The 26,433-nt window shown below is 39.8% G+C and overlaps 2 protein-coding genes and 1 pseudogene across 2 annotated transcripts in view; 2 read left to right on the top strand and 1 right to left on the bottom strand.

The window, feature by feature from the left end:
• The window catches only part of LOC149213126 (uncharacterized), a 232,325-nt gene extending 228,556 nt beyond the window's left edge, over positions 1-3,769 (top strand). Inside the window, exon 2 of the mRNA XM_089390715.1 lies at positions 3,688-3,769. The gene's annotated coding sequence lies outside the window, so the exon portion shown is untranslated. The remainder of the gene's footprint in view (positions 1-3,687) is intronic.
• LOC149213127 (polygalacturonate 4-alpha-galacturonosyltransferase-like) overlaps positions 1-24,263 on the bottom strand; it is an 83,730-nt pseudogene extending 59,467 nt beyond the window's left edge.
• Positions 24,264-24,640: 377 nt separating this feature from the next.
• LOC149213128 (uncharacterized) lies at positions 24,641-25,886 on the top strand. The gene is made up of 3 exons (XM_089390720.1): positions 24,641-24,777; positions 24,875-25,367; positions 25,550-25,886. The coding sequence occupies exon 2, from the start codon at positions 24,964-24,966 to the stop codon at positions 25,336-25,338; it is 375 nt and encodes a 124-aa protein (XP_089246846.1). The 5' UTR covers positions 24,641-24,777; positions 24,875-24,963; the 3' UTR covers positions 25,339-25,367; positions 25,550-25,886.
• The last annotated feature ends 547 nt before the right edge of the window (positions 25,887-26,433 follow it).

A 26,433-nucleotide genomic window follows, 5' to 3' on the forward strand; every position in this document is an offset into this window, starting at 1 on the left:
ATCTCAGAAAAACTACCGTCTCTGTCCCAGCTCGTTCCCGTGACCTGTAGAAAAGACTAGAAAACTTGCAGAAGTTAGAAATTTGACATTTCTAGGGTTAGAAAGCTAGTAAATAACATTAAGAGTCAGAACAAATAAGAAACCCTAACCTGAAAACTGAAGGCCGCCCAAGTTTCTGGATCTGAACTAAAAAACCATTGCAGTTTCCAATTTTGTTGTAGTGTTTTCGTCTCAAAGATGTACGAAAAGAACCCACTTAAAACTGCGGATGACAAAGAGTTTGAACAATATAAATGGCTACTAAACATTGTAGATTTGCAGCAAATGATAGAAACAAAACCTAGCAAAGTCCTGACCTATGATACAATCATAGTTAAACAGTAAAAATAAACAGTAATAACTCCAATCATCCAATGGAAATCGGATATACAAAGAATATATTTTATTATAACACCTATGAAGGGAAAAAATAAATTTTACCAGTCCCCCTCTATGGGATGGGTTATTTTCTATGATAAAACGTCTTCAGCTTGTGTAGAGTCTCTCTCCTTTATAATGTGAAAACCCAACAAATAAAATGTTTGAGCTTAATGGGAACTCAAATGGCAGAGAAATGGTGTGCGGCAATGAAAATAATAAGAGTTACAACGATGAGTGCAAGAACGAAAATAATCGAAAGTGAATAATGAATGGAAAACCCCTCTATTTATAACAAAATATTGAGCTATCCTTAAATAATGAGCAATAATAAAATATTATTAACCCCATTCTTGGAATAACCACTTGGAATATTTTATTATATTTGGTTAGGAGGGAAAACATATTTCAACTTTTATTTAGAAATAATAAACAAATAATGATTTATTTAATTATTCCTAAGGGATTTAGTCAAATTTGACAAGGAATAATAATTAATTAGTGATTAATTAATTATTCCTAGAGAAAAATAAGATAATTAATAATTTATCTTTTGATTTTTCATAATTGGGTCAAATATGACAAGGAATAATAATTGAACAATGGTTTAATTAATTATTCCTAGAAGAAAATAAAATAAATATTGATTTATTTAATTATTCTTCATGGGTTTAATTATAAATTACTTAACAAAGGTGGTTTATTAAGTAATTTCTCACAATGAAAGCAATTTTACTATGGTAAAATTGACTTTACATGGTGTACTTTGATCCATCTAGTAAAATAGGCTAGATGATCAATTTTTGGTGATAACACTTTCATCAAAGGGGACCAAGTTAAACAGGGAGAAAGGGTCAAATATTTTTTCTTTAGCAAGTGAATCTGAGGGCCATTGAGGATAGAACCAATAGCCATAGGCATAGATTGCATCAAAACACTATACCAACATTACTGAGTCGTGGATCAGGTCAACAATGGTCTGATCCACCATTTCACCTTCCGGGAGGCACCTCACCACGAAAGGGAGTATTCAAATCACTAGAGCAAGGAGGTCGGCTGAAAATCATGCAGACCCATCGAATCAATCGCATGGGACTATACCACTGACAGAAGGGAATTCGAGGCACTCATAACCAAACAGTCGCATTGCTAATCTAAAGGGTGATGTTTCTCAGTAGCAGTCGAGGTCACGAGGAGGGTAATTTTCTGTGTTAAAATGAACACTGAGCCATCTAATGAGTAGAGGTGTTAGATTGGTTTCAGCCTCTGATTCGTTTCAATGGAAGGTGAAAGGGAGTATGAGTGTTGCATGCTGATTAGTTGATATAGCCTGAGCATTGGTCACATTGCCAAAACACTATCACAACAATTGTCTGAGCAGAGAAAGGAGTTGAGCATCCCCATATCTGTTCCAGGCGAAAGGAAGTGGACATAGCCTGGGCGTTGCACTGTCACCACAACCCTCTAAGCACAGGAAGGAGCCGAGCAAGTTTCATAGGCTTTGGTTCTAGCATTGACCATCGATTCATTACAGGAGCCAAAGTTGTCATCACTCTTAATAGCAGAGACAAGATTATTTTTACCATAGCATCGGTCAAGGAGCCAACCATGGTCCTCTTCAGGTGCACGCCAAAGTATTTGTTTTATTACATTAGATAAATTGATCTCGCTACATCAAGATCACTCACACATTAGTCATAGAGGCAAAGACACCGTGTTTTTGTGGAATCGAGTAAATTATATTTCATCAAAAGATTTCGTGGTGGGTCACCATAATTAAATAAAGTAATGCTATGTCTTTTTTCGTTATATAGTATGTTGCATTATGTGGTTGGATTGGTGTAGAGGTTTATCATTGTCGAATATAGTCTTATGCCTATACATTTGAAACCTCTAACATCAAATTCAATGTCACACATGATCCATTGATCACTTGCAAGGGCATAATTATTGGGTCCACAGACTCTTGATTAGCATATGAAGATCTAAGTCTTTACCTGAAAACTAATTCTCTTTCCATCTAGACAGATTTTCCGCTCAAAAGTCTCAGTGTGGAAGCATGAAAGATGGCGGGTTATGGACTAAACCATGTTTATAGTTTTGAAAATTTTGATTGGTTTTAGCATTTGACAAGGGGTTTGTCAAATTTTGGAGTTTGACGATAGAAAGGAGATTTTGTGTTAAGAAAAAAAAGGGAATAGGAAAGGAAGGAGGTGGTACAATCATCTTACTATTACCAATCAAGTTTGTATTTACCTTATCTTGGGGCGAAATCCATTGAAGAATTAGTGTATTCATGCTTTGGTATGACGGGAGATGGGACTTTCAGTAGAAAAAACTCATAAAATATTGGACAAAATTCTAGATAAAATAAAAGAAGCATGGGGCCTTTTGTTAGCAATACCACTTTATAATAGAATAGCAAGTCTTTCTCAAAAATGGTCTATGCCATTATGCAACAAAAATTCCCATGGGAAGTGAAGGAAGGACAAGGAAGAGGAGCTAAGTTCTTTGCACTTGGATCTTAATTGCAACGAACAAAGTCAACCATAGACCTTCAGAAATTGGAGGAATTAGACACATGGCTCTTAGAGGTGGGGCAACCAGAATGGAGGAAACTCAGTTGGAATCTCAAGCCATCTATGCTTGCATTAATACAACCCAAACTCTCGGAGCATCCTTGTGAAGAGGTCAAGCTCACAATTACTTCTTGTCTCAGCAAGATCATAGCTTTAACATCCTGAGTATTGTCTTACAATAATGATCTTATGAGGGAGATATTGTAGTTGATAGTGGAAGGCCTTAAAGGGTTGAATAACATCATGCTTCCTAAAAATATACTAGACATTAAAAATATATTATTAATTATTAATAATATTTCCTTGGGAGTATAGAGCTACATGTGATACCTAAATTCAATGCAAGATTACCTTATTATTAATAATAATTAAAAAGTATACCACATAGACTAGATTTTCATATAACCACACTAGATTTTCCTTTTGGAGTATAAAGCGACATGTGATACCTAAATTCACATGGTAAAAGTCCATCAAAAATATTATAGAGAAACTTATGACAACAGGTAATGGAAACTTAACTAGACCAACTTATACTAAGTGGCTTTTGCTTTCCTCTCTGAAATTTATGCTTCGCTTTTGCTTCACTACTGCACTATATGCACAAATATGTCATCTTTAATAATTTTGGCATTAAATATGTCATGAATTTCTTTTCCTTAGGGTTAATTACATTGTCATTGCATGGCAGGTATGGGAAAGAATAAATGCAGTGGAAGATTATCTGTTTATCTAAGACTGACTATGTGTTGATATATAGTTAGTTTAGAGCCAAATAGTCTACTTATAAGGCATTCCCATATCAATTCGAGGTTTTGGTTAAATACATTATTATTGCATGGCACGTATGGGAAAGAATAAATGTAGTCGAAGATTCTCTGTTTACCTAAGACCGAATGTGTGTTGATATATAGTTAGTTTAGAGCCAAATAGTCTACTTATAAGGCATTCCCATATCAATTCAAGGTTTTGGTTAAGTACATTATTACTGCATGCATGCTAGGTATTCTAGGATTTGAAATTTTGACAAAATGAATATGGTACTCTGAATGATCCCAGTCATAATTTTCTAAACAATAATCACAAAAAGTTAAAAATTACATTATTTTTAAAAACTAAAATATTTACATTTTTCACTTTAATCGGGACAAAGATTGTTTTTAAAAATATTTACATTTTTCACTCTAATAATAACAAAGATCTCAATTCTTTTTTCCGCCCAAGCAAAATAATTCGGTCACATTGCGCGTGCAGAAATCCCCGCAGGTTCTTTTTCTTTTGCAGAAAACTCGTCTGCCCAGCTGTGCGAATAAATCTCAGTAAACGGGGCGAAAAATTATCCCCCGTAATCGTACGTTTATTAATGCACTAACTTGTTTTGGGGGCCGGCCACGTGGGCCCCGTAACAGTGCGTAATATGACTTGGTGGAGGACGTTGGGGCGTGGGCCCGCCCACCCCATATGCGCGCAGGGAGAACTAAAAATGACATGCCGCTCTCGTCAAATATTTTCCCTGGAGTTGTGGAAAAACAAATTGTGGCTGCCATGTATTCTGCCTCTGTAGTTGATAGTGCCACTACAGATTGTTTCTTACTCATCCAACTGACTGACCTCCAAATAGGTTAAACACATACCCACTTGTAGATATTCTCTGATCCAGATCTCCAGCCCAATCTGCATCAACAAAGCCATGAATATCCAACATTTTGTCCAATCCTAGTCTTCCTTGGTAGCATAAACCATAGTCACTAATGCCACGCAAATACCTGAAAACCCACTTCACTGCTATCAAGTGCTTCTTCCCTGGTTTTGACATAAACCTACTCAATACTCCCATTGCATGTGCAATGTCTGGTCTAGTACAGACCATTGCATACATCAGGCTACCAACTGCACTTGCAAATGGAACACGAGACATGTCCTCTTCCTCTTCTTGTGTCTTGGGACACTGTTCAGCAAATAACCTCACACCTACAGGAATAGGAACCTTCACCGGTTTACTATCCTGCATATTAAACCTTTGCAGTATTGTCTCGACATACTTCCTCTGGTTTAACCAAATCTTCCTCTTTTCCTGATCTCTTTTAATTTCCATGCTCAAAATATAGTTTGCAGCAAAAAGATATTTCATGTCGAATTTGCAAGACAATTGGGTCTTCGAATCCTGGATAATTTCTTTGTCATTTCCAACCAGCAACATATCATCCAAATACAAGACCAAATAAATAACACGATCACCAATTAATTTAAAATACACACAATGATCTGCTCTGCTTCTGCTGAAGCCAAGTCCCCGTATAAATGTATCAAATTTCTGATACCACATCCTTGGTGATTGTTTTAACCCATACAGAGACTTCTTTAACTTACATACCAGTTCTTTCTTACCCTTCACCGCAAAGCCTTCAGGTTGCTTCACATAGATTTCCTCTTCTAGATGCCAGTGAAGAAATGTTGTCTTCACATCCATCTGTTCTACCTCAAAATCAAAAGCAACAACAATAGATAAAAGTAATCTAATAGAAGTCACCTTGGCAACTGTAGAAAAGATATCACCAAAATCAATTCTTGGCACGTGGGAATAACCTTTTGCTACCAACCGAGCTTTATATTTCTCCACCTTTCCTTCAACATTTGTCTTCTTCTTGAACACCCATTTGCTGCCAATGGGTTTCCTTCCAGCTGGCAACTCCACTGGATCCAAAGCCTCATTTTTGTGCAAAGATGCCATTTCATCAACCATGGCCTCTTTCCAGAGTTTTCCATCCTCTGAATCTACTGCTTCCTTCATAGTTCTGGGATCATCATCAGTAATAGATAAAGCAAAATTTGAACAAAAAGCAAATGGACTATACCTTTCTAGCTGCCTTCTTTCTCAAATTGATCTTCTGAGACCCGGAGTTTGTGGCTCTTCATCTTCTGATTCCTCCTCTGCTGTAGAGTATGATGCTTCCTCCTTTAGCTCAAACTCTATATTCTTAGGTTCCTTTGGTTGGACTTCATGTTTAATAACATCTTTCACCTCTCCGAACACCACATCTCGGCTGTAAACAAACTTCCTTGTTACTAGGTTCCAAAGCTTATAACTCTTTAAACCATCCTTATACCCAATAAAGATGCACTTTTCAGATTTACTATCCAACTTGGTTCATTTATCCTTTCAAACATGTACATATGAATCACATCCAAATACCCTCAAATGTGAAAGAGAATGCTACTTACCATTCCATACCTCTTGTGGAGTCTTATCCTCCAACACTGATGAAGGTGACCTGTTGACTAGGTAACATGTTGTATCCACCACCTCTGCCCAGAATTCCTGTCCTAACCCAGCACCACTAAGTATGCTTCTTGCCCTTTCCATCAATGTCTTGTTCATTCTTTCTACAACTCCATTTTTCTGAGGTGTATATGGAGTAGTCATCTATCGTGCTATACCACACTTCTTAAAGAATTCTTCAAATTCCTTGTTGCAAAACTCTCCACCATTATCTATCCTCAACACCTTTATTTTCTTTTCTGTCTGATTCTCCACGAGAGCATTAAATTCTTTAAACCTCTCAAAGACTTTAGATTTCTTCTTAAGGAAATATATCCATGTATTTCTTGAGAAGTCATCTATAGATGATACATAGTACATAGACTTACCCAGTGATGGAACCTTCACAGGTCCAAACACATCACTGTGCACAAGCTCCAATATCTATTTCGCCCTCTTACCACGAGAGGGGAAACTCACCCAATTCTACTTCCCATATACACAATTTTCACAGAAATCAAAATCCAAAGAGCTATTACTCATACCTTCTACCATACCTTTACCATGAAGTATTCGAAGGCCTTTCTCTCCTATATGTCCAAGCCTTTGATGCCACAGCATGGTCTTCTCTCCAGAGACCACTAGATTTCCTCCTCCACTTTCACGAACCATAGAAATGTTGCACCCATCAACAACCGTGCTACCTTGCAGCTTGTACAGAGTTCCAATACAAACTCTCCGCATCAATACCAGTGCTCCCTGAACCATCTTGCAGGTATCTTTCTCGAACACTGTCTTTACACCTGCATCATCCATCTTGCTTACAGAAATCATATTTCTACCCAATATATGAATATGTAGAACATTCGGAAGTGTTCTAACCCTTCCACCTTGCAACTTCAACTTTACTTTTCGGCGACTAATGATTCTAGCCTTCCTATCATCCCCTAACAAGACATCACCGCCATCGTATTTCTCATACTCACAAAACCACTCTCTAAGGGGAGTGAAGTGAAAGGATGCACCTGAGTCAATCAACCATGCCTCATGATCTACATGTGTACTTGAAGAAGCCAAGTACACATCCCCACCTTCATCTGAGGTAGTTTTCGCCTTTGCAGAAGGAGCATCATCAGATCCCTTTCATTTTTCAGGAGCTTTAGATTTACAATCCCTTTTGTAGTGCCCTTCCTTTCTGTATTTCCAGCACACCACCTTTACAGGTTTTCCTGAAGACTTAAATCTCCCTCTAGATTTAGATCTCCCACTCAATGACTTATTTTTGTTTCTGTTCTGGGACTGTCCTCGTACAGACAAGGCATCACCGTTCTGGCTACCTATTGCAATAACTAAACTATCCCAAGAATCTAGTAGAGAACACAACAAACTGATGCACTTATCTTCATCTGAAATTTTAATATCAATAGATGCTAACTGACTTACCACAGTATTAAATGCATTCAGATGCTATGTCACCAAGTCTCCCTCTTTCATCCTCAGGTTATATAGCTTTTCCCACAGGAACAATTTATTCACCAAAGACTTAGATTGGTACAAAGTCCCTAACTTGTCCCACAAAGCCTTCGCCATAGCTTCCCCTAATACATTCAGCAATACTGAATCTGAGACACACAATCGTATTGTGCTCTTTGCCTTCCGATCCAACTTCTTCCATTCTTCATCGGACACTCCCGTTCGTTTAGTACCCAGATCTACCGCGATCCACTGATCTTTATCCACCAACAGATCCTCCATCTTCAGTTTCCACAACTCAAAACTCTGACCATTAAATTTCTCGATCTCCATCTTTCTACTACTTGCCATCTTCTTTCACCACCATAATCGATCTCGTAGATCTCCCACTAAACAGGGTCTACCATAGCCCCAAGCGAAACCCCTCAGCAACAAAGGCGTCCCCTTGAATCCAAAATTGCTCCAATACCAAATGTAGGATTTAACCCTGTACAGAAATTATATGCATACGAATTCTAAAACACATAAAATAAACAATAGCAAGAGCATAACACATAAAACACATATAAATAGAGATTTTCCCCTAGATCGAAAAACCGAGACTACCAACTTGATTTTTCATTATGTTCCTTTCAATGTTATAATACATATTTATACATGCCCAAGCATCCAATACCATGGACTGAAAAAACCATTGCATCTAATACCATGGACTGAAAACCATTGCATCCAAAACAACATGTGCGGAAATCATGCACAAAACCATAGGTGGGTCCGCCCAACATAACATAGGGTCCAAAATCAGAATTTTTTGGGGCGCTGCCCTGGACCCCATAAAGTGGGGTTATGAGTGCCCCTCAAACCCCCTGTTAACTATGTGGAAAGAATATAACACAACCCAACATAGGAAAAACATAAAATTACTCAAAAGGGTGCTCACTACGAAGGAGTTGATAAGGATTGATGGAGGAAGCAAGAACAAAATATGCATCAATAATGAACTAAGGATGAGAGGACTATGCTTTATCTGCAAGGGACCTTGGGCCCTTAACCATTCATGTCCAGGTGATAAGAGGAAACAAGGGCAGATCATGAAGATTCATCCATAGTTGGTTTCACCATTTTTTAGAAGAGAACATATGAAGGATCCAAGTAGTCAAGTACAAATGGTGAGCAACAACACCATGTTTTTCAGAGAAACTTATAGGACAGGTCGATGATAATCAATCAACTTGACAAAGTAAATCGGGAAAGGAATGTAGAAATTTCATGAATAATATGACACTTATTCACAGAGATTATCCTGATTATACACTATTTGTGGAATCATGCATAATACATAACCTCCTCCACGTTGATCATCAATTTAGCAGTATTAAGAAACATTTGCATGCGCGCAGTGAAGCATCAATCACACATATCAACACAGTATGTACCCGGGGAAAGCATACAGCTGAAAACCCCCAACTATCTGTATATTATATTGATTGAGAACATGTAACAATACATAGTACAATACTCCTCGCAAGTACTCAGTACTATCTCCACCTGTTACACACAAACTAGCTCAGATCTGAATCAATCACAGGTTCAAATCTCCTCTACTGCTTGCCTGCCTCCACTAGGCAATCCTGCATGAGAATGGATGAGAATGGCTGAACCAAACTCGTATTTCCCTTGTGTAACACTATGCAATCCTCATTGGCAATACTCAATTAATGCATGTGCAAATCTCATGCACAACTATAGTCACAACTGACAGCTGTCTTGCCCTTTCACTCACGTCTGACACTTGTCTCCACTGAACTGTCCATGCACTGAGTTAACTGATGTATTCTTCAGTTGCTTTATGAGTTAATAATTAGTGAATTAATTAATAACTAATTCACACCACTCATCACTTAGTTTATTGATCAGTTAGACTAAATACAACTAGTTCAACTAAGTCAAACTGAACACAACTCCATCAACTCCTGATTCAACTCCACAGAACTCAATCACAGAAGTTCTAACTGAAGTCCTTCATGCAATAGCTCAAGTAACCCATAGGAACCACGCATTTCCTTCTGGCAGCTGCATGTGCCACATCTACCACTCCGCCCATATTTCTAAAAATAGAGGTCCATCTATTTTTACCAACTTGACCAATCATCCACAAATATCATCCTGCAACTCATAGATCATGATCCATATGTCTAAAAATAGACTTTGCGCCAAAAATAGCCTGTGGGTCCACTTAGTGAAGGCGACTTCTTTTCACTAAGCTCCATCATCTTGTTGCATTTTCAACACTCCCTCTCAACAAGATATTGATGATCTTCAACCGCTATCCTATAACTCTGGAATGTTCTGCACGCAACACATCTACCCGGTCCACTTGCTCCAACAAAACTTGGAACAAAAACACTCCCAACTGACCCCTCTATTGGGCTAGGAACATGCTCTGATGTGGAAGATCTACCTGCTACTGACAAGTGCTCCCTCTCTGACATCTGCGCTACTACAACATATCCATGCATCTCGCACCATTGCACACCTCTCTGTGCCACCTAACACTGTGCAAAACACTTGTGCCTCTCGCATTGCTGCATCTGCATCCGTCTCTACCCAATCAGTCAGTTCCTGCTACTCCACATCGGGGCTCCTGTAGCAAGGTCTCATCTAAGAGGTTGGGTACCTCAAGGATCATGCCCCTCCTCCTTGGGACAATCACTCTATATCGCCCCACCTCCTACCTGGAGGTATGGCTGCATGTGATCCCTCAGCCCACTTGGCTCGAAGTTTCCCCCTATTGGAGGTCTCTACATGAGTAGATGTCTCTACTCGATCTCCACTCAACTTCCCCTATTGTAGCTGCTCCACAACCTCCTAAAGCTGTTGCACCAATCGTGCCTCCTCCACAATTTTCTGAGACTTCTTCTGGCTCTACATGTTGAGAGGTAATATACCCCCCTCTCAACCACCAAGTCTCCATCAGTTTCCTTGCTGCTCAAGGCTTTGCATGCATCTTGAACCTCAAGAACATACAGGTTCTTGACCCGAACCCCTATCTTCTGGGTTTCTCCAGTTATCTTACTTCACAGGAAAGCCTTTCCCTCACTGTTATAGACATTTTTGTGCCTTACAGCATGAAGCATGAAATGTCCATAATCTAAGGGATCCAAAGTCCCTAAACATGTTGTTCCTACCCCTAGAGGAACAAGGTCAGCAAACCACAGCAATTCAAATCAGTTCTCCACTAAAAAACACTCAAAAACAAGTCAATTCTGGATCATGTCAACTGCTCCACTGAGCATCTGCGCTGAATGTCAATTGCTCCATGGTCTACCTGCACTGAATGTCAACTTCAACAAAGGCTACCTACGCTGAGCGAGTTTTGACATGTGGAGGTCTCATTCCTCAATGTGTCAGTGCCCAGGAAGCTTCCAAAATGACACTTGGATCAAGGAATTCGCCTAGTGATGAGTAAGAGGTTCTAAAACTCCAAGTGGAAGCTAGGATCTCCAAGTGGACTCAAGAACTGAAGAAGAACTGGAGTTGAAGAGGACACTAGTCACACATCAGGCTGACTCATCTTCTCTTCAAAACTCTATATAAGGATCTCATCCCATGAGATCTGAAGGCTGGAATTTTGTGCAAAGAATTGATGTTGGTTTACAGTTGGAACTATTGGGTGATTGCTTGAAGGAGGTGAAGAGGAGATTTCTTTCCGTCGGGAAGGTGATGCTGGATTGGGCCTCTTATGGTTGTATCACCACCTGAACCTTACTTTTTTCCATTAATAAAGCATTTGAGGTTCTTCTATTCGCATGTGTTTCAATGATGTATTGTTGTACTTGCGTATTTGATTTATTCTAATCCTTGAATCAATTATGAATGTTTGCTTCTTGTAGTTTCCCTCTCTTGTCTTTTTGCAGGATCTTGGTGTAGCTGGGCCTATGAGAGAACAAGGAGCTGGGAGCAAGCAGCAAGGAGAGAAGATTGGATCAACCATTGGCGAAAGACATCGGTGAGTGGATCTCTTTCTTCCCCCTTTTGCATCTCATAAAGAAGTAATCTTAGATAGCTTTGCTTTGATTGTTGCTAAGGATCTATCACCCTTAGAGTGGGATAGGGTCATTCCGTATTGGATACTTTTCCCAACAACAAACTGGCGACTCCGCTGGGGATAGTATCTTGTTGTATGCTTGTGTTTCTTGCTATTCATTTCCTAAACAAAGGGAGTACCGAATCGAACTGCATTTGAATCTTTCAGATGCAAAGTAGAGGGCAGCTACTCTAGCTCAGTTTCTGGGCATGTTTATGATTTGAAGAGCTGATCCACAAGGACTCTGAATAGCTCTTAGTGATAGTCTTCATCTCCTTTAATCATCCTCTAGTGTGTACTTGATTGATAGCCTTTGATTTGGCCTAAAACAGTTGATTTTTGAGCAATCTGTGACCCGGAACCTGAGAGAAACGAAAGTTTTCTCTTCAGCGTAACTGCAGTGAAGGCAGTCTGCATTTCAACGCAGGTCCCGAAGGGGCTACCTGCGCTGAATGTCAAACTGACAGTGCAGAGGTTGCGCTGAACCAGTTTTGCCTTGAGCAACTGGGGTTCTCTGCTTTCTGTTGCCCAGTTTTCAGTATTGTTTTTGCAGCCTATTATCAACCAGTGTACCTATCTGAAACTACCTTTCTTTGCCACTATTCCGCCTCGGTTGTATAAAGAAACTGTGATTGTTCTTTTTGTATTTCTTACTTCATTTACAGTTTCCCATAACGAAAGTGAACTAGTCTTGCTGTGGCCTCTTAGATCTAGACCTGTGATAAAGTGTCGTTTTGGTCCTAAGAGTTAGTTTGTTTGTTGTTCATAGCTGATTGAGCTTTTGCTTTCGTCATATGGTTAGAATTTAAGTATTTCTAGTGTTCTTTTTGTATTTCTTACTTCATTTACAGTTTCCCATAACGAAAGTGAACTAGTCTTGTTGTGGCCTCTTAGATCTAGACATGTGATAAAGTGTCGTTTTGGTCCTAAGAGTTAGTTTGTTTGCTTTCACTTGAAATTGAATTCGAAATTATACAACAGCTTTCTTTTTGTAATACATCAACATTAAGAAAGAGGAAAAGAAATACCTGCATTGTGCATGTGCATTTTGACAGCTTGCATGTTGATTTAGGAAAAGTGCATCAGTGTGTGCTCTATGATCTGTGTGAAAAGATGATGTCTTTCTTTTCCCTCAGTAGTTAAGATTTTCATAAGTTGAAAGAATTGAAAAAGCTTGCTTATCATTCTTAGACTGCATTTAGGAGTTGTACCATACATCATGTGGTGATCCATAAAGGCAAACTGCTAAACAAGATCAACCTAAAATGAATTGAATTTACATAACAACGCTTTGAAACATAACGAAAACACATAGAGGTCTAAGCTAGAGACGTGTTCTGGCATCGTTAAACGTGATATCTTAGCGTCGAGTGGTTGGGTGATTCCTCCACGGTGAAGCGATAAGTATCAATACGGACTTGTGCTCCCACGTACCGTCGCGTATATATTGGGAGACCCCTATAGGAATAAAGCCTTTATCCATAGGAAACTGTGTCGGCCACCCTACTGATCGCAATGCAGTGAACACAACATTCACGAAGATCGACCACCCGTACCGTAAAACGTATTCTGTGGTTTTGCGAAAGGTTTGGCACACCCTCTGCCTAGAACTCCAGAGAAGTTTCTTTTGGCCTTTTTCAAACTCTATAACTGAAAAAGTCCATCCGAGCATTTGTCACTTCGGGCTCGTTAAAACATCGAAAGAGACTAGAGTCATCTTTAGCTTTTTCTCGACTCTTAAAAAGTGAAAAAGCGAGTTGTGTCTAAAGCGTCGTTATAAAAATTTATTTTAAACGGAACATAATCACCTCCTATTCCTGCGTTGATCTTTAGGTTGAGAACATGGAACACACCAATCAAGGAATCCCCCATGATGGGAATCCTAGTCCCTTCTCCTCTTGGGGAGAAGTTGGTGCGCCCCACATGGCCACATTGTCGCTTCCAGGGCTGACAATTGGCCTGCCAATTTGGCTATTCTCAACCAGTGTAGTTCAGAACACCACGGTTCCTGAACAGTCGAGTCAACAGTTAGATCAGTCTAGAGCTACCCTCCAGCCTTCTACTTCTTATAGATCTTCCTCCAATCCTTCCTCTTCGCAAGGTAGAGCCGGCAAAAGCCAAGCTCCCATGGAGAAGAAGGAGAAGAAGAAGAAAGAAAAGAAGAAGAAGGAGCCTAAGGCGACTGGGGGCAAGCAAAAGACATCTGACAAAAATCCACACACAGCACAGACCGGGCCTAAATCGCCATGTGTCATATGTAGAGGAGACCACTTCCACCGAGATTGTCCCTGTATTCCCCGGATACTAAGGGACTGGTCCCCTCGCTTGCACAGTTCGGAAGCATCAACCTCTGATAGCCATGTTGAATGCTTACCGTCAACCAGCGAAAGTGAAGGTTCTAGACAAAGAGGGGGAGCAAGATCCCCCTGCAAACTGTGTGAAGGCAATCATGCCATCCACCGTTGTCCCTTCTTAGACGAAGCGAAGAGGGTTTTGGAAGAGCGTCCGGTTTCACCGTTACGACTTCCTCCTGGATACAAAAAACTCGTGCCAAGTCCTTCGTTGGTTGAAAATACAGCTGGCCCGCTCAAGTGGTCAGCTGAAGCGTCAGTCACTGAAAATGAACCTACTGAATCCAGACCGGACGAAAGTCCAAAGGTCGAAACGGCAGTTGACCCGGTTCTCCCTTCAGAAGTTTCATCTTCAAATGACACCGTCACTGAAGATTCATCTTCAGCTGACACCCTCACTGAAGAGAATAAGGATGACACCATCCAGATTCTTTTCATCAACACCGACTCTGATGAGCATCAGGGCAATGTGCCCATTCCTTTATCGCAGGAAGGAACATCGTCAGGGTCATATCCGGCCGTGTATTCGGTCCCACCACCAAGCAACCTGGTTGTGTCCTTTGATTGGAACCAACTAGGCAGACCCCGGTTACCAGCCAATATACCATTCAGAATTATAGTCCAAATATACAGAATGGTAATGGCTGGAACTATCATTGATGAAGGGGCATCTGTGAGTATCCTTTCCTCTATTGCTTGGAAAGCACTGGGTTCCCCGGCGCTTTTGCCTGAGATAAGAAATCTCTCGGGTTTCGATAAAGGAACCAGTCGACCATTAGGGATCCTCCCCAATGTGCCCATTACATTGAAAGGGAAGGCCGTTCAAATGAACGTGATGGTCGTCCAAGGACCCTTGGATTATAACCTACTCCTTGGACGAGACTATATATATTGCATGGGAGCAATAGTCTCCTCACTCTTTAGAGTAATGTGTTTTCCACACGAAGAAAGAATGGTCAAGCTCGTAGACCAACTTTCATTTCCGGGATCACGCATCGCAAATAGTCACGTACCAACCCTGAATGGTCTATTCAATCAAGAAAGGTCTCCACCCCCGGTTCTTCTTCCTGATGAGTGCGAGTGACTCGGGAAAATAGGACTGGAACCCAGGGGGCATGCATCCTGGTCTGCTTTGGGCAGAGAAAACCCTGGGTATAAGGTAGAATTTCCGCGAGAGAATATGACTAGTCCGTACCCCGTCCAATCCTTCCTCTTCGCAAGGTTGAGCTGGCAAATACCAAGCTCCCATGGAGAGGAAGGAGAAGAAGAAGGAAGTGGGGTTGTTCTGGAATAAGACTCTTTTGTCAAAGTTATGTGTTTAAGGCAGCGCCACTTACCTTTGTCTATTTTTGTAGACAATGCCGAAGAAATGTTTTGTTTGAAAGATTAACGAGACAATCTTCGGGTAACCTGAAAGAGGTATGCTCCTGGTAGAACAAATGTTTTACTTGAAAATTGAGGGGTAACCTTGAAATTGTACTTTATACCTGGGGGCATGCAAACCTTTTGGAGTGCAAGCAAGGAGCGATTATTTATCTGCTTTTTGGATTAGTCGTAACCCGAACTTGCATAAAAAAGGAGATGGAGCAAAGCGTAGAGAGATGAAGCTCCTTAAAAAATAGCGATCTCCAGGAGACATTTCTTATCTTATGACTGGTATTAACGAGCAGTTTTGGCAAAGTTCATGCTCGTTAAAAAATAAACGCAAAAACGAGCAGTTTTAGAAAGAGTTCATGCTCGTTAAAAAATAAATGCACCTGTGAGCAAGCTTTCCCCTAGAGTTCAAGCTCATCCAGAAAAAATGAACCGGTAAATAACCATTTGAGATCGTAAATTCATCAGCCATAAAAGCCTTGGTCGTGTTTGCACCGTCACCTCCACTTTTCATTTGGCCGATCATTCACCTCCACTTGATTGTTTACCTATTTTGAGGAACAGCTGCGAAGAGTGATTTCACCTAGCCATCCTTGTGACACTGCCGTGATTGGAAAATTCCAACCTATACCTGGAATCTGCAGCTATCCCTGTTTATCACTCGTTCCTCAAAATACGAGTCTTCTTTGAGCTCTTTTCATCTGACTTGTAAAATATGAAAAGTTTGCCGAGTTTTGGCCTTCCAGCTCGTTAAAAGGACCGGAAGAGCTATCCCTCCTCTAGATTTTAATCTTTTTGGACCTGAGGGATTATTGCACAAAAAGATCGAGCGCTTGTCTAGTTCGGCTCGATAAAACTATCGAACATTCATCCCTTCTGTATTGTTTTATACTTTTTCGGACTTAAGGGATTAGATGACGAAAAAGGACCTTTGGAGTTAACTTTACGTACCTTTTCAGACTCTCTAAAAATGAAAAGGACCGAGTTGTCTTTGTCGCTAGACTCGTTAAATACATTTAAATAGCGACAAACTTGTCTTTAGATGAGAACGAGTTTCCCTATCGCTAGGCTCGTTAAAACATAGCGATGGGCTTGCCCGAAGGGCAGGTTATAGAACAAGCATATATTATCCTCCTCAAGCTTGACAAAAATAAAGAGGTACTGGTCAGAAATGACTGGGGAAAAATTGGGAGAATCTCAAAGCTGTAATGGTAGCAAGTCGCTCTTGAACATGACACTTTTGCCTCCGTACCACATCGGGTTGGGTTGTTTCATTCACCGGTCTCATCACCATGGTCTCGCCATACCATCCACATTTGGGGTAATGCTACCGATCCATCACATCAGTGTCGTTATATGTTCAAGAGATGTCGTTCAGAAAGAGTCAACCGTGTCCCATCCACTGCCATACATCATCTTTCATCCTTTCATGACCGCCACCCTGAATCATATTTCACAGATCGTTTTCACCTTCATCACAATCATTAGCTCCGTTCCGTGTCACTGATGTGGGATTCATTAAGGCCCTCCTTTGACGGATCGCTTCTTGTCGACATCAGCTCATTATCCAAGAAGTTGATCTAGGAACACCCCCTCAGTACTTTGAAGCTTGCATGCCTCAATGGCAAGTTTCTCACTTCCGGCGACAGGTATACATCAATGACCTTCGACCAAAAGATTTTGCGTGGTGTTCGACGCCAAGTCCTCTATTCACACCACATGAATTGTACTGCAGTACCTTGAGGGTCATCATCATTATCGGTGATTCCTCTCGCACTTGTTAACGGTTTAAATTATTGACTGGTAATCAAGCGATGTCTTTCCATGTTCGACTCCAAGAAATTCTCACATGGATCGACTTGTACTTAGAGTGAAGATCGGACGAGTTTGAAGACCCTGGATCTAGTTTCATCCATCCGGGCTGCGATATATATTCAGGAAATAAAGACATTGACATGTGCAGCAGATGATCATCCTACTCAAAGGATGATAATTTCAGCAGAGAATTATCAGTCTACCATCAGACGATTCTCTGTTCTATGTACAGAAAATGTGTTTATAAAGTTGAGCATGGGAAATGCCTGCCTCAGCTAGATCATGAAAGCAGTATGAAAAATAATGTATTGCATTGTATCTTATTACAGGTCACCTCCTGGCGATTGAATGAACTTCGGATCCTCCTGATAAAGCATTTCACCCGATAAACGACCTCATACTTTAGGGGGCAACTGTTATAGACATTTTTGTGCCTTACAGCATGAAGCATGAAATGTCCATAATATAAGGGATCCAAAGTCCCTAAACATGTTGTTCCTACCCCTAGAGGAACAAGGTCAGCAAACCACAGCAATTCAAATCAGTTCTCCACTGAAAAACACTCAAAAACAAGTCAATTCTGGATCATGTCAACTGCTCCACTGAGCATCTGCGCTGAATGCCAACTGCTCCATGGTCTACCTGCGCTGAATGTCAACTTCAACAAAGGCTACCTGCGCTGAGCGAGTTTTGACATGTGTAGGTCTCATTCCTCAATGTGTCAGTGCCCAGGAAGCTTCCAAAATGACACTTGGATCAAGGAATTCGCCTAGTGATGAGTAAGAGGTTCTAAAACTCCAAGTGGAAGCTAGGATCTCCAAGTGGACTCAAGAACTGAAGAAGAACTGGAGTTGAAGAGGACACTAGTCACACATCAGGCTGACTCATCTTCTCTTCAAAACTCTATATAAGGATCTCATCCCATGAGATCTGAAGGCTGGAATTTTGTGCAAATAATTGTTGTTGGTTTACAGTTGGAACTATTGGGTGATTGCTTGAAGGAGGTGAAGAGGAGATTTCTTTCCGTCGGGAAGGTGATGCTGGATTGGGCCTCTTATGGTTGTATCACCACCTGAACCTTACTTTTTTCCATTAATAAAGCATTTGAGGTTCTTCTATTCGCATGTGTTTCAATGATGTATTGTTGTACTTGCGTATTTGATTTATTCTAATCCTTGAATCAATTATGAATGTATGCTTCTTGTAGTTTCCCTCTCTTGTCTTTTTGCAGGATCTTGGTGTAGCTGGGCCTGTGGGAGAACAAGGAGCTGGGAGCAAGCAGCAAGGAGAGAAGATTGGATCAACCATTGGCGAAAGACATCGGTGAGTGGATCTCTTTCTTCCCCCTTTTGCATCTCATAAAGAAGTAATCTTAGATAGCTTTGCTTTGATTGTTGCTAAGGATCTATCACCCTTAGAGTGGGATAGGGTCATTCCGTATTGGATACTTTTCCCAACAACACTCACTGAAGACAACATCATATCCCTTGTCTTCTAACATCACCACAGAGATAAGATTCTTCTTCAATCCTGGAACATGCATCACTTCCTTCAATACGAAGGGTTTACCAGACTCCCTCCCAAAGGAAATGGTACCAATACCGGTCGCACTATATCTACCATCATCGCCCATCTCGATGTGCACTCCAAGATCTTTCTCATTCAGATTAGAAAATAAATCTCGATCTCTTGTCATGTGAGAAGACGAACCACTGTCCAAGAACGATACTAATCCCATCACACTTGATACTAAGCATGCGAACAGTGAAAAATCTAGCTCAAACTGCAAGGCTAAGGCCTCTCCCGCTGTAGATCTAGCAGCTTGCTTATTTTTCTTCTTCTCCTGACAATTTGTGGCATAGTGTCCGTGCTGGTGACAGTGAAAGCACTTCACCTTGGACATGTCCTGCTTCTTGGCTTTCACACTGGAATGAGAAGCTTTCTCGTTCTTCCCCTTCTTTGCTTTGGCAGCCAAAGTGCAATTTTCTTCATCAGATTCCTTTGATGAATATCCATCCCTGGTTTTTCACCTGATCTCCTCTTGCACAAGATCCGACCAAAGTCTCTCCCATCCTGGCAATTTCTCCCGACTTGAGCAGCATCAATAGGTTTTGGGACATCTGCATCTATGAACTCCTTCAACCCATTATCATCTAATACTGCCTCCATCCTGTCCTTCCATGCAATATAGTTCGAGTTGCCTTCAAGGGCATACTCCAATCGCAATCCGTTGAAAGACATTTCAACTTTGACACCAAGAAAACACTGCTGCAAATTCGAATTCCACCAGCTCAAAACTCAACCGCTTCCGATCTAAAATTCGTGAGAATGAAGTATTTCTTGTACAGAGATCGACTGTATGGGCATTCACTAGATATCTCACCTTCTAAAAGAAGGATGAATCCAGGGGCTACTTGGCCCGATTACAGACTCTGCCTGAAGAAATAAAATGTAGTCACTTCCTGAATAATAGGTCTGATGATCAATCCTCGCTTTGATATCCTGTAGAACTTTTTCTACAAATCAACCAGCTCTGATACCATGTAGAAATTTCATGAATAATATGACACTTATTCATAGAGATTATCCTGATTATACACTATTTGTGGAATCATGCATAATACATAACCTCCTCCATGTTGATCATCAATTTAGCAGTATTAAGAAACATTCGCATGCGCACAATGAAGCATCAATCACACATATCAACACAGTATGTACCCGGGGAAAGCATACAGCTGAAAACCCCCAACTATCTGTATATTATATTGATTGAGAAGATGTAACAATACATAGTACAATACTCCTCGCAAGTACTCAGTACTATCTCCACCCGTTACACACAAACTAGCTCAGATCTGAATCAATCACAGGTTCAAATCTCCTTTGCTGCTTGCCTGCCTCAACTGTGCAATCCTGCATGAGAATGGTTGAACCGAACTCGTATTTCCCTTGTGTAACACTACGCAATCCTCATTGGCAATACTCAATCCATGCATGTGCAAATCTCATGCACAACTATAGTCACAACTGACAGTTGTCTTGCCCTTTCACTCACCTCTAACACTTGTATCCTCTGAAATGTCCATGCACTGAGTTAACTGATGTATTCTTCAGTTGCTTTATGAGTTAATAATTAGTGAATTAATTAATAACTAATTCACACCACTCATCACTTAGTCTATTGATCAGTTAGACTAAATACAACTAGTTCAACTAAGTCAAACTGAACACAACTCCATCAACTCCTGATTCAACTCCACAGAACTCAATCACTGAAGCTCTAACTGAAGTCTTTCATGCAATAGCTCAAGTAACCCATAGGAACCACGCATTTCCTTCTGGTAGCTGCATGTGCCACATCCGTAGCTCAAACTGAAGTGCTCCAAGAGAATAAGATAATGTTTATAGTCCAAATATTATTAAGAGCTAATAATATTCGACTGTTCTATTTTTAGCTTGGCAGTCTAAAAATAGACTCCGCCCATATGTCTAAAAATAGAGGTCCATCTATTTTTACCAACTTGACCAATCATCCACAAATATAATCCTACAACTCATAGACCATGATCCATATGTCTAAAAATAGACATAGTCTAAAAATAGACTTTGCGCCAAAAATAGCCTGCGGGTCCACTTAGTGAAGGCGACCTCTTTTCACTAAGCTCCATCATCTTGTTGCATTTTCAACAAGGAACGAGGGACTTCCTCCTGATGATGAGGTAGTTGAGTCTATAGATATCCAGGAGAACATCCATAAAGAGTATGGACAATCAGTTATAGATAACAGTCCACCAATACATCCATGTTTGACAATCAAAGAGGGTGGACAACTTATCCCCACATGTGAAAAAGGCCAGGAAGAAGACATTTTAGGACAACCAAATTAGGAGCCAATAATAATAAACCGACATGATGAGCATGATCATGCAGGGTATCATGACAAATATAGTATGCAGGATAAGTCATTTCTGGAGGGTCAAACAAAGGTTCAAGTCAAAGTTGTCGTCATGGGGCATATGGTGCAGTCAAATATAGAGACATACTATAGAGCATGAGAATGTCTAGTAGAGGACTTTTGGGAAAGGATCACGCATTTCAAGACAGGTCTTACGATGCTGAAGTAGAAAGTCGGGGCAACCTGAGACACTGTCTTACAGGAGAATACAAAATTTGAGGACCTCATAGGGGTATGTGTTGAATCAATGACCTAGTTGTCTAGTGTTGAGGAATGACTCAAGTCCCTCACAAGGCAGGAAGAGGAGTACATTTGGGAGTTGCAAAGCAGCCCTCTACAAGAGTACATAGATAAGGCTTGCAGCTCTACCAACCTACCATTGTACATTGGGGATAGTAAGGAAGAGTTATACAAATGGATCATGATGGGTTATCAGGTGGAGCAACATGAGTTGAGCATTAGGAAATGTCAACATGGTAGATTTATTCCATGTGCAAGGATTCATGCATTATATACTTCCCACGAGATGGATTTACCAGAGATTATGAGTTGGAACTCTATTGATGGGATACTCTTAGCTAAAGGGATATTGCAACTTGGGCCCTCAAGCACAATGGAGGGCTGAGGTGGTGTCATAACCAACATGTCCTAGGACTTAGGTGGCATTGGGATCTAGGAGAATCCATTGGGGGTAGGATTGACCAAAGGATTGTTTTGGATTCAGGTATCGAAGGATCCATTCATGATCATTTAGAATGGAGGCATGGAATAACACATTGGGTTGTATGGGATCTTGGTATCAATATACAAATGCTTCTTTTGTGGATAGAAGTGGATTACTTGAGGGCAAACAATCTTTGGGCAGGAGGATTTGTAATATATATATATATATATATATATATATATATATATATATATATATATATATATATATATATATAGATATAGATATAGATATATATATATATATATTTGGATATGGTCAAAGTGGATGGAATCTTCCCATGGTATTTAATGTGGCAGTTGCCCATGGTATTTGCCTTTGTTTTTCGAGGGAAAACAATAAAATAAAGTCTCTAAAGAGTCAATCAAGCCTATAAAAGGGGATAGGAGAGTTATTTATCTATTTGGCTTTTGTTGTGAACTTGGCAAGGCTAGTTCTAGTTGATCCTAGGTATGAAAACCCATGGGAGTAATTTGTGTAGTGGATCCATCTAGGATCTACGATTGTGCTTCAATATATTTAATTTCTTTGTTGATGGGTAGCCATACATGCCAAGGCACGGGCTTTAGTAGGTCTTGTGTGGGCATGTAATTTTGTTTCTATTTATTTACATAAAGAAGAGGCTGCATTCTTAGATCTTTATTGTGTTAGGTGTTTTTAGTGCAAGAATTTCATTAGAACACCTAGAGTGTACCATATCTCATTAAAATTTTGATGTTGGGATATTACAGGATTCAATCATGCAATATTTGCATGTTAGTGGAGCCCTATAATTTGTGGATGAGATCATCAACGCTACCTTTATTCATGAAATTTTAAAAATGACTACAATACTTACAATCTCAAACTCCTTCCTAAAAAACAAAATAGTAGGGGTCAAAGGAAGGGCTTTATGAAACCTCTTTTCAACTTGAAACAAAATATAAGGAGGCAGGCCATAGGTTCTCCACCACCCCAACTTAAGTTCAAATGAATGGTTTATAAAGTAGTATGAGAGATTCATCACAACTGATTTGAGGGGTAAATCCTCCAATTTTGAACTCAATTGTTTTTCCTTAAAAATATCTTCAATAGCCACCAAATATCTATAATAGTAATCTTATTATGAATCGAGCTAATATTATTACATGAAAACACTTGATACTAGATAAAACTATATACATTTTTAATAACATTAACCACCAAAAATACATTTCTAAAAAAATAATAAATAAAGTGATTCTATTAAAATAAATTCTCAAAAAATAAAAAAATAAAAAAACATTTATTAACAAGACTACCAAAACCAAAATATCTTACATAGACAAACATATTATTATCTTACATAAAAAGACCTTATTATTAGTAATAATTAAAAAATATACCACACATACACTAGATTTTCCTTCGAAAGTATAGAGTTACATGTGATACCTAAATTTAATGCAAGATTACCTTATTATTAATAATAATTGAAAAGTATACCACATACACTAGATTTTCATATAACCACACTAGATTTTCCTTCTATGTGATACCTAAGTTCACATGCAAGATTATCCTAAAGGGTCAGTGGGTCCCATGATAAAAGTAAAAATTTTTGAACAGTCACAAATACTAAAGAAAGAAACGGAGCCATATTTATGATTAAACACTTTAATCCAAATTCCTAATCAACTAATTAAATCATTAAAAACAACGCCTCACCAAACTCATTCCTGTGTTGGTGTACTATTTGTCATTTTTCACTCTAATAATAACACAGATTTCAATTTTTTTTTCAGCCCAAGCAAAATAACTCCTCGGTCACATTGCGCGTGCAGAAATCCTGGCAGAGTTTTTTCTTTTGCAGAAAACTCGTCTGCCCAGCTGTCCGAATAAATCTCAGTAAACGGGGCAAAAAACTATTAATGCACTAACTTGTTTTGGGGCCGCCCGCTTGGGGGTCGGCCACGTGGGCCCCGTAACGGCGCGTAATATGACATGGTGGACGACGTTGGGACGTGGGCCCGACATGCCGCTCTCGTCAAATATTTTCCCTGGAGTTGTGGAAAATCTAATTGCCCTAATTATGAATGTCTTTCTGTCTCTGTACCGCGGAGCTGAAGATTTGGCGGTCAAATTTTTTGGCTTGGGGGCCCGCGACGTGGGCCGGGCGGGTGTGACCCCCGCCGGTCCCGTATCAAATGTAACGGCACGTAATATGATATGGTGGAGGACGTTGGGGCGTGGGCCCGTCCACCCCATGTGTGCGGGTCATTCCTATTTCCGCCACAATTTTTTAATTAATGCCCCTTTACATGTGGGGTATTAGGGAAATATAATGCGAGCTGAAAAAGCTGGAGGTGAGAAAAAAACAACTCGCATTATATTTCCTTAATGCCCCGCATGTCAAGCGGCATTAATTAAAAAATTGTGGTGGAAATAGGAATTTCCATGTGGGCATAGGGAGAACTGAAAATGACATGCCGCTCTCGTCAAATATTTTCCCCGGAGTTGTGGAAAAACTAATTGCCCTAATTATGAATTTCGTCAAATATTTTCCCTGGAGTTGTGGAAAAACTAATTATGAATGCCTTTGCATGATTGATGATGTCATTCATGTAAATTTAATACATGAAAACTTCAAAACTTGACCCTGGTTGGGAGTGTAGATGGTTTTCAAATCCGAGTTTGGAGTTCGCCTACTTCTATATAAGGCAGGCTATGCAATTGTATTTCTCACCTCTTGCTTTCGGAATTTGCCCTACTCCAGTTCTAGGTATGCTTGTATATTTCTAATCTGTGAGATATCATTGATTCGCTCATATTCTATGTCCACGTTATGTATTGTTGAACTGAAGCCGTTTTTATTGCAGAAGTGGGAATCTTGTTGCCTTCGAAGGCGTTCCAGTTTCAATATCCGTAAATCACACGGGTGTTAGCTGTGGGAATCTTGTTGGCCGCAATGGACCCAATGAAGACCGATGACACTCCCGTCGACATAGACATTCCCGTCGTCGTCGACGACAATCCTCGGCAATGGGAGCGGCAACAGCAGCAAGATGGGAGCGGCAACAGCAGCAAGATCGATGACAATAACAACACCAAGAGCAACAAGCGGCAACAGCAGCAAGATGGGAGCGCCAACAGCAGCAAGATCGATGACAATAACAACAGCAAGAGCAACAATAAAAACACCATGAACAACACCATGAACAACAACACCAAGAGCATGAACATTCCCGTCGTCGGCGACAATAACCAGAGCAACTACACCATGAACAATTCCGAGAGCAGCAACACCGAGAGCAACAACAAGGCGGCGGGAACAACAGCCTGATAAAATTGTAGAGCAACTTATGACACCAGGTAATGGCAACCTAACTAGACCAACTTATACTAAGTGGCTTTTGTTTTCCTCTCTGAAATTTATGCTTCGCTTTTGCTCCACTACTGCACTATATGCACAAATATGTCGTTAATAATTTTGGCATTAAATATGTCATGAATTTCTTTTCCTTAGGGTTAATTACATTGTCATTGTATGGCAGGTATGGGAAAGAATAAATACAGTCGAAGATTATCTGTTTATCTAAGACCGACTATGTGTTGATATATAGCTAGTTTAGAGCCAAATAGTTTACTTATAAGGCATTCCCATATCAATTCAAGGTTTTGGTTAAGTACATTATTATTGCATGCCAAGTATGGGAAACAATAAATGCAGTAGAAGGTTATCTGTTTATCTAACACTGACTATGTGTTGATATATAGTTAGTTTAGAGCCAAATACTCTATTTACTTATAAATAGAAGAAGATGGTGGCTGTATATTGTAATTCTGATTTATGTATGAGCAAAACCTACCTGGGTGGTTACTTTGTTTTAATGATTTTATGGTCGGGTCCTGATATCTCCTAATAAGTAGTTATTTGAATAATTAATTAAAAAACAATATAAAACAATGAATCCAAAAATATCTCACCATTGAAATAAATCGATATAAAAAACATTTAATTAAAAATGAACTACAAAATCATTGATTAATTCATGTTACCTCCTAAAGCAACGCTCTTCCATTGAGCTAGCACACTTTAAAAAATTATGTGAAGAGTTATGCCAATCCTTAAAATTACATTTATAGTCATTGATTTTAAATTAAAGAAAAAAGTTAAAAGATAAAAATTAAAAACTACGAACAAACCCAAACACCAAACCAAGTGAAGAGTTATGGCAATCCTTAAAATTACATTTATAGTCGTTGATTTTAAATTAAAGAAAGAAGATAAAAATTAGAAACTACAAACAAACCCAAACAGCATGTGGAAGCTCTAAAATTTGTGACCAAGGCACTAGTGTCTTTGCACACCCTTTTGTTTATGCACAGGGATCTCAGGTGGGATAACGTGATGAAGAACATTGAATCAGATGAGTGG

Source organism: Pinus tabuliformis, chromosome 1_1 (genome assembly GCF_031772625.1).
Source record: "Pinus tabuliformis cultivar Carrire ecotype Pingquan chromosome 1_1, CPIR1, whole genome shotgun sequence".
NCBI lineage: Eukaryota > Viridiplantae > Streptophyta > Pinopsida > Pinales > Pinaceae > Pinus > Pinus tabuliformis.